Raw genomic sequence first — 9,638 nt, 5'->3', positions numbered from 1 at the left:
CCCAGCCGCCCGGCCCGCCCCCGACACCGGGGTCCTCCCCCGCGCAGCCCCGGCGGCGGTGGATGGAGGAGGCGGGCGGGCCTCTGACGGGAGCGGCTGAGCTGAACGGACGCGGTTAATCGTCTGGCGAGAGCATCCTAAGAGCAGGTCGAGGAAACTGGAGCTGCAGCTCCGTCACAACCATCTCCTGCAGGGCTTTTCCTAGCGCTGTGCTGCTCAGAGTGATCAGATGCAGCTTACTTTCTTCCCTGGTAGTTTTCCAAGCCCAGATGTTGCTTCCATGTAATTTAGCAATAGGATTAGAGGAAATGGCCTTAAGTTGTGGCAGGGGAGGTTCGAGTTGAGCATTAGGAAGGATTTCTTCTCCAAAAGAGTGGTCTCTCCTGACCTGGAATAGACCGTCCAGGAAGGTGGTGGAGTCACCATCCATGGAAGTGTTCAAGAAAGGCTTAGATGTTGCACTAAGGGACATAGTTTAGTGGGGAAATTCTGATGGCAGGTGGATGTTTGGACTGGATGATTTTGGAGATCTTTTCCAACCTTGGTGATTCTGTGATTCTGTCACTACTCAGCTCTGGTGAGGTCTCACCTCGAGTGCTGTGTTCAGTTTTGGGCCCCTCACTGCAAGGAAGGCATTGAGATCGGGTGGTCAGCAGGGACAGGGAGGTGATTGTCCCTCTCTACTCGGCTCTTGTGAGGCCCCATCTGCAGTACTGTGTCCAGGTGTGGAGCCCTCAGTACAAGAAAGACATTGAGATTTTGGAAAGGGTCCAGAGGAGGGCGACTAAGATGATCAAGGGGCTGGAGCACCTCCCCTATGAGGACAGGCTGAGGGAGTTGGGCTTGTTCAGCCTGGAGAAGAGAAGGCTGCGGGGTGACCTCATTGCAGCCTATCAATACCTGAAGGGAACCTACACCCAGGAGGGGAGTAAACTCTTCAAAAGGGCTGACAACAGCAGGACTAGGGGAAATGGATCCAAGCTGAAGGAGGGAAGATTTAGGTTAGATGTTAGGGGGAAGTTCTTTACTAGGAGAGTGGTTAGGCCCTGAAACGGGCTGCCCAGGGAGGTTGTGGATGCCCCGTCCTTGGACATGTTTAAGGCCAGGTTGGACAGGGTCCTGGGCAACCTGATCTGAATGTGTATGTTTGGTGGCCCTGCTAGGCAGGGGGGTTGGAACTACATGATCCTTGGGGTCCCTTCCAACACGGGTGATTCTGTGATTCTGTGATTCTGTGTGATTCTGTGAGATGCTGCAGCATGTTCATAGACAGGCAGCAAAGCTGGGAAGGGTCTGTTGCATGGGGAACAGCTGGGGTTCTTCCGTCTGGAGAAGAGGCTCAGGGGAGACCTTACCACTCTGCTACTCCCTGAAAGGAGTTTGTGGCAAGGGAGGGTTGGCCTCTTCTCCCATATAACAGTGATAGGACTAGAGGGAATGGCCTTCAGAGGCACTGGGGGAGGTTGAAGTTGGGTATTAGGAAAACTGTCCTACCAGAAAGAGTGGTAATGCGTTGAAGTGGGCTGCCCAGGGAGGTAGTAGCATCACCATCCCTGGAGATGTCCAGGAACTGTGGAGATGTGGTACTTAGGAACAAGGTTTAGCGGGCAATACTGATGGTGGGTGGACAGTTGGATCTTAGAGGTCTTTCCAACCTTAATGATTCTACTATTAAAGGCACTGTTATCTAAGATCCAGCCTCCCACAGCCCATCCTACCACTTTAGGAAACCCAGAACTACCTGTATGTCTGGTTCTAAACACACCTGGTCAGTTAGCAGACTGGCGACAAATCGGTAATCCCAATATTCTCTTTTTATTTAAAAAAATATTTTACAAAATCAGAAGTGATGTAGGACACACATCACCACCAGATGATATGTCTCAAATCTAGATTTTGACAAACTACTGAAATATTGTAGCTGGAAACAGTTCCCCAACAGATCCACCACCCCCTGCATGTCCTTTGCAGCCTCCACAAATCCCCTTTAGCCAGAAGGTGCTTTGTATGTAAAACATATGACGTGAGTAGCACAGCCTCAGAGTTTCCTTGCTCTCTTAGCAAAAAGTCTGCCTCTGCTGCTCTGCATTAACATCTGCTGTGTTCCACACTGGGAACAACTTTGATAGGTCCACAGGCCGTACTGGGTGTTGTGTGGATTTCTGCTCACCTGCATACACTCTCTTTTTAACTCCAGTCCCAAGAAGTCTGACTATCAGAGAGATGTATCTAATCAGAAAACCATGATTCCCTCCATAAAGTGAATGTAAGTCAGAGGGAAGTGATGAATACCGACTATCACAGCAGTTTCTTCAGTCAGGTGAAGGCTCTTGGTGTATTTAGATATTTCCGTGCAAGGGAGATAACTGAGTTAGAATTTGCTCCTTTCCTACCAAGCAGCTTCTGGTTGCTGAAGCCTGGATCCAGTCCCAGCTCTGGTTTGCACTGGCTAGGCTGAAATTTAATACCATAGTTTGCAACAAGCCTCTCAAGCAGCAGGTGCAACAGAGTGGTATTTTATGTGCACTGAGATAAATGTGGGGATACAAAACCTTCTATCACAGCTTAAACCATTCCTTACAGTAACTGCTGAAACTGGGACCACGGGCAGCATGGTGTTGTGTGCAGACCAGATGAACTGGGGACATGGCTGGCCTCTTGCCATCACTGAGTGCCTACAGCAATAGCTCAGAGTCAAGGCAGAGAGCTCCCAATAAATGCCAGATGGTTAGTGTTCAAAATTCTAGGTCAGTACTAGACAAGAGACTAAGTTCGTAAAAAGGAACTGAGAAAATATCACAGGCAAAGCTGCTTAGTCCTCTGCACACACACAAAAATTGCTCGGTATAGACAGCTCAGCAGCACTGCAAGACAGATCCTCGTACAGCCACACCAGCCTTACACCCAGTAACCCACTGGTACTGGTGCAAAAAAGCTGCCAGCCATCCCAGTCTCTTGAGATCATCACCAGATCACCAGGTCCCTCTGCTGGCCGATTAATAGGATTTCGTGGAGCCTCCTGCTTTCTGGAAGTGGTGGCTGAACCATCCAGAAGCAAAATAGCAGCACAGAGAAACTCTGCAGAGGCCCCTGAGCCCTTACCTAGTTCTCTGAAACTTGACCACATTGCTCAACAGGGAGGGCAAAGAGCAGCCAGATCATACTTCATCCCTTACTCTGACCAGCCACACCAGAGGAGTACAGGGCGGGACGCCCTTGTGGCAGCAGTGAAATAGCATCTTTCCCCCTGATATTTCTGGAGTGAGTCCATCAATTCAAATGTGCACATGCATCAGTCTGCTTTGGGGGGAAATCCATCTGGTGCTGGAGGTTCAGATGAGCCTAGCTGTGATACGAGCTTCTACATGCTAGATTTTAGAACTTGATTCGTAAGGGTGCCTGAATTTCTTTTGACCTTCTATTTTAAGTCTAAATGAAATGGCCGGTGCTCAGCTAAAAAACCTGAGATGGCTGTGAGGACAAAGATCTTTCACAAGAGCAGATTTGCATCGCAGACAGGGCAGACTGATGAATATCAACTCCTTGTTCCTTGACCAAGCGGGAACCTCTCTGAGCTTGCAGCACCTTCTGACTGAATGTGGAGGAACAGGGTGGTTGGGGGATACTGGCCTTCCTTTGAGAAACGTGATCAACCGTTGGTTTGAAAGGAGGTTACTTCCAAATCATCCTTTCCAAAGTGCTTGTGTACAGAATAGTCAAAAGGCTATAGAATTACATATGTTATGAAGACTAGGGGTTTGCAAGTTGTATGGCTGGACCTAAGGCACATCTGGGGTCCATACTATCACCCCAGTATTATGGCCAAGAGTGGATTCCCAACAGACCCAAAGGCACATGATTAGAAAAGACATTGCCAATTCAACCTTTTCCTCAGTCTGGACTTCACTTTGCTCTGAGGTATATATAGATAAAAAAACGAGGAGCTTTACAATCTTAAGGAGTGAAGGGGCCTCCTGCAGCATGTTCTCCTTGCTGCAAAGGAGGCTCTTAGGGATACTGCATGGCAGTTTTGCTTCCCCTGCTCCTCCTTCCCCAGGAACAGGACACAGCTTTGGGAGAGGAGCTGAATCCAGAGAGTGCACATGGGAGAAAGGAGAGGCCAAAGTACTTGCTTAGGTAGTCCTTCCCACCAGCCCTTTGGTTTGCTTTGGTTTGGTTGATTTTGGTTCTTACAGTCCCTTCTGCTTGTATTTGTCACTATTGGGTGAAAATGTTCCGGTTGTGGCAAAAGGTGATTTTGGCCGCATGTTTCTTCCAGACATGATGAGTGCCCCAAAGCCGTGCTGGTGGGAGAAGGCATAGCCCGAGCGACGCGTGCTGGTCCGACGCAGGCGTCTCTTGGGGGACGGTGGCGGTGGCCTCTTTTTAGCTTCTTTGATCTTGAGTAGGACCTGAAAATCAGAAAATGAAACAGAACACGTGGCAAATGCGCTGCTATTCACAAGCACAGTAAAAGAGGAGCGAAGAAAGGAGAGAAAAAAGAAGGCTCCGAACCCAAAAATGATTAACAAAACAAGAGGATTGTGGGAAGGACTGCAGATCAGGAACTGAACTTGCCAACCTAGAAAAGGGTGAAAACTAATCTTATTCTAAAAGGCGCTGCTGGTAGTGTTGTCTGTAAGACATGGGAGAGGATGATTTCTGCTCTGTGAAACCTTGGTTGTGGCATTGCCACAGCTCTTTTAGGGACTTCAGTCAAATTCCCCAACATGCAGAAGTCATTGCAACAAGAGCCGAAAGTCCAGAAAGCAAGATCTGTAAGGAATTGTTGAACACAGAGCACTTGAGGGAATCTCCAATATGTACAAGGTTTTTATGATGGTGGTGATCAATGGATTTTCATATCCTTTGTCAGAGGGTAGAAATATGGTGCACTGTATTTGCAGACAGGAGGCTCTCTGTCCCCATGTGGCTCAGGATAATCCCCTATTGCCTCCCTTTGGCCCTGCTGCCTGGGACAGCGCTAAAGATACTTGGTTCTCTAAGGGTCAGTCCTGTATATAAGTTCCTTTTGTGCTGCCAGCTGGGGATTTCTATACAGCAGGAAACAATCCTCTCCTGTGACAGTTCATTTCCCAGAGTGGGAAAAAACAATAAAGTGGTTTTGCCCTATTGATGCTCACTCAATGCACAGAGACTGGCATTTTGGGCCACAGTTATGTCTGCTCAGCTAAAGAGTAAATTCAGCCCATGTCTGCACATCGGAACTTCCTCTTTGTCTCAAGGACCATCCTACCTAGCACCCACCTTCCCCTCTGCAAGGGCTGAGCATTCCCCCTGTCTCTTCCTCAAACAGCCCTGGAGCACCCGAGGAGATCTGTGAGCATCCCAAGGATAATCACAGAATCATAGAACCGCTTAGGTTGGAAGGGAACTTAAAGGCCATCTGGTCCAATTTCCCTGCAGTGAACAGGGATGAAGGCCCCGCAGCGAGGTGCAGGAAGAGGAAGGGAGCACGAGGTGGCAGCAGCATTTAGCAGATGCTCCTGTTTGAGACTAAGGTCGGAGAGCTGCGGGGATGCTGATCTTGTGCAGGGGTCGTTCGCTGTGCTGAGCTGTGTGCTCACTCCATCTCTCCCAGCCTCCTCTTGCCCTAACGGTCTCACCTCCAGACTCCTGGGCACGGGAGGGCAGCTGGTTTCGGAGGGGCTACAAATGAAGTAACTTCTGAAATCAAAAAATCCCCAGCAAGATGGATGCTGGGTGGGGTGTTGAGGGCTGTGGTCTGCCAGGCAAAAAGTTCTGCAGTACGAGGGCAAGAGGACTGAAATACACTGCTCCTTTGCTGCCAAGCCACAGGACTTAAACCCTGCACCTAAAAATAGTGCTGCTTCCTCACTCCAGTGCAATCCAATCCGCATCTAAATAATCTCAGCCTCAGTCCCAGCTGCAGGTGGCTTAAGCAGTGCCAAAAGCCAAATTCAGTTTTCCTGCTCAAGGGACTGGGAGCCAGATAGATGGTAAGCACTTGCACCTGTGGGGATGTGCACTCCAAGCAGTGCCAGGCCCCTGCAATATGGCTCTGCAATAAGCCTGGCTGGTAGGAAGAGGGTTTCAGGCTTACTAAAATGCCTCCTTACTTTATCACTGGCAGTTGGCCTTAAGAGAGCCTTCAGGAATCGGAAGCCAACGACGGGCAGCACACAGAGGGCAATGCTGAGGAAGATTGCTAGCCACACGTTGGGTTGGCTGAGAGTGTTTCGAGCAGTACCTGAAAAATAAACGATTGAAAGCATATCAACAATATGTCTCACCATCATTCTATTCAATGCCATGATTCAATCACTCTGTCACTCCAAAACACTGGAAAACTGACCAAAATGGCTTCAAGCTGCACCAGGGGAGATTCAGGCTGGACTTGACTGAATACTACTTGTCTGAAAGAGTGGTCAGGCTCTGGAATGGGTCAGGGGAGGTGGTGGAGTCACCAACCCTGGAGGTGTTCAAGGAATGTCTGGATGTTGTATTTAGAGACATGGTTTAGTGAGAACTATTGGTGATTGGTGGATGGTTGGACTGGATGATCTTATAGGTCTTTTCCAACCTCGGTGATTCTGTGATTCTGTGTGATTCTGTGAAAATATAAAGTAGACACCTTCTCCAGCAGTGAAATGAACTTGCTGCAGAGGACAGCAATATCATTATCACTGAGACGAGGAAACTGGAAGGTAACATCCAAACTCAATCTCTCAGACAGAGAGGTATGTTAAAGAGTCAAATCAAGTGCAGAAGATTGATGTAAGTGTTCAAGACATCTGTGGCAGCAATTCAACCCTCCCAAATTTTTCCAGGATGCTGGTGCAAAAGGAAGAACCCTTCTTAATTTCAGCACTGTTTCCCTAAATGGATGGGATCACAGCTCGTTAGAAGAGGAGTGTGAGATGGGTGTGCATCTAATGGATCTATGGGCAAACTAGCTGCCACGTCTGACACTGCTGTGTTCTTTGAAACTGAAGTGCTGTCTTTTGGCTCCTCTGAAAGCTGAAGGAATGTAGGAATATAGAAAACAGTCTATAAAACCCTCATTACAGTGTTCAACGATGTTGTTGGTAGTAAAGTTGCTGAGTGTCTTCACTTGGCCAAATTCTGCCAATTCCAGTAAAATAAGTAAAAAAGTTTTCCAAGTGTTTCCTAGAAACACTTTCCTTAGACATGGTTTCAGACTAAGACCTTATTAAGCAGCATTCAGCATTATGGATGATTTGACCTCAGCAGCACCAACAGAACAGCAGATAGAGAAACCCCTGGCAAGTGAGTTACCAGCTGTCTTTGGAAACTCAGCAGACACTCTACCTTCTCACATTCAGCACTTCTGATGTTAAAAGCCATCTTACCATCTGCTTGGAAGACACACTGCAGGCACTGACTGAAATCTAAGAAGTTTCTAAAATGGCCGTGCAGCAAATATGGGCAGAACTGGTCTTGGTTCAGCAGACCATCCAGAAATAAACGTTATTGATTTGTACAATGATCCAAGATGTGAACAAAAAGCTTTGTGCTATCAGGAGTAAAATCTCCTAGCAATGGCACATCAATGGATACACAGAACCATTAAAAACATCCAAATTACTTTTCTAATCTTTCATCTTCCCCCTGGTTAAAGTCTCATGAGACATTCATTTTTATGGCATTTTTTCCTTTTTCACAAGTTCAGAAACTTTTTATGCAGAGATGAAAATCGATAATCAGCAGTGGCATTTCTTTATTCTTGAGCATTTGCTGTCTAAGCTCACCATTGTCCTATGGCATCTAAATACACGTTGTGTTTCTGTGTCTTTCTACACTAACACATCAATTTGTTTATGACATAACATGCATCCTTCTGCAAACAAAATGCTGCCAGACACCTATAAGCATTGGATATCTGGAAACAGAATGTAAAAGTATTCCAGCCAGCTCAACAAGTTTATTTCAGGGATCATTCCCGTGGCTGTGTGAGAATGTGCATTATTCTGCAAGGAAGTGAATATGGTGCATGTTCACATGGATGGACGGGACTCTAAGTAAGCTTTTGTGGCTGCCTCCAGAAGTACCCTGGCATTTCTTGTGAAAAAGGCCATCATTACACACTAGCATATTATTGCCTCCAGAGAGGCAGGGACCCATACTAGAAGCACTTAGCAGAGTTAAGCTCCACTGTATAATAGTTTTGAGTACAATGCCCAAGTGCTTACCAACAAATGGGAATGAGGCTGGGAGGATCAGGTACATGCCGTCACTGTACATGGTGAAGGTGATGGCAAAATAAACAGAAAGGCTGCCCCAGATGAAGAACTGGTTCACAACTGTCCAGTAAGAGGTGTCCAAGCCAATCTGAAAGAGCAGAGCAGTATAAATGCCCTTATTATTTAAAAGATATGGTTGGAAGACAGCTGGAGATCTTGTCCTCCAGTTTGTACCCCTACCCCCAAGACAGCTGTTCATTCAGTCCTCACTCCAAGCCTTAGATAATAACAAGCCTTAGTTAGAATGCAGGAAGACCATTCAGGGCAAGCGTTACTGCATTTGCCCTCTTATCAAAAATTCACTAGTGGCCAGTAGTAGAGACAGGATACTCACATCAAAAAAGCCATATTTACAACCCCACTCCAAACTGTGATCTTCCATCAGAAGCTAGGAGAAGGAGCCTACAAGACCTCAGAAAGCAGAAACCATTTTCTAGAGAGGTATGAATGATTTGCTTTTCTGTTGAGAAATTTCTCTCATCATTCCAATACCATCTGAATGCTGTAGCTCCAAGTCCTAGCAGTTTCTTTCACTAAGCCCAGTTCTAGCTTCTGCACCACACATGAGATCTCACTATGATGGAGTCCCCATAAATAACTGCCTGCTGGCAGACACAGTCCTGTGGTTCAAGCACATCCAAGAAAACTGGAATTAGTTCTTTTCTATTTCCAGCCTTAACCACCTTCTCCACAGTGACAGCAAACTTTCTCCACAGTCAAAGCAAACTTGCCTTCCTGTGACTGTGATTTTTGTGGCAGAAAAATCTATTGTTCTGTGAAACTGAGGAGAATAAGCTGGTGTCACAAGAATATACACAAAAAATACTTTTGCAAGAATTGAAGATGCAGCAGCAAACAGAATGCTATCAGAATGCCAAGTGGCCCTCCAGAGGCTGCCTTCTTAAAACAGATTCTTAAATACAGTCAGTACAGTTACCTGTACAGACACCACAATCAGTAAGCAGGTCTGGGCCATCAGGGCGAAGGACTGGTAGTCAGCAATGGCTTTCCCATCACTTCTCATCGTATTGTACATGGCCCCATAGGGGATAAAGAAGAGAATGAGGGAACTGTAGATGCCTTGCAACATGCACTTGATAAACACTGTTTTGTTAAAATACAGGTTTTCCTGTCCAGGCACATATAGCTGTGGAAACAGCAGGCTCCAACGGTCATCCACGTCCTGAAAACAGAGAGAAGATGGTCACATTTGCAGGCCCCTTCCCAACCAACCACACAGGACCACTTAAGGTTGCCATGTCCCCTTATGTTCATTTCCATGAGAAAAGGCTCATCAACCAATTCACTCAGTTCAGTGACAAGCATGCCACATATCGAGGTCACCTAGACTTGTTTTCCATCCCAAATTTCACCATTCTGTGCTGAAAAATC

General features: G+C 46.9%; 1 protein-coding gene across 4 annotated transcripts in view; it reads right to left on the bottom strand.

The window, feature by feature from the left end:
• Positions 1-1,804: 1,804 nt before the first annotated feature.
• The window catches only part of LOC125686883 (phospholipid-transporting ATPase FetA-like), a 74,673-nt gene continuing 66,839 nt past the window's right edge, over positions 1,805-9,638 (bottom strand). For all 4 annotated transcript variants that reach the window (XM_048931430.1, XM_048931432.1, XM_048931431.1 and 1 more), the window contains 4 exons: positions 9,184-9,429; positions 8,196-8,334; positions 6,102-6,232; positions 1,805-4,412 (listed from right to left, as the gene is read on the bottom strand). In XM_048931430.1, coding sequence (XP_048787387.1) covers positions 4,191-4,412; positions 6,102-6,232; positions 8,196-8,334; positions 9,184-9,429 — 738 coding nt within the window. In that variant the 3' untranslated portion in view covers positions 1,805-4,190. The remainder of the gene's footprint in view (positions 4,413-6,101; positions 6,233-8,195; positions 8,335-9,183; positions 9,430-9,638) is intronic.

Source organism: Lagopus muta, chromosome Z (assembly GCF_023343835.1).
Source record: "Lagopus muta isolate bLagMut1 chromosome Z, bLagMut1 primary, whole genome shotgun sequence".
NCBI classification, from domain to species: domain Eukaryota; kingdom Metazoa; phylum Chordata; class Aves; order Galliformes; family Phasianidae; genus Lagopus; species Lagopus muta.
This window is presented reverse-complemented; position numbering and strand designations above follow the sequence as displayed.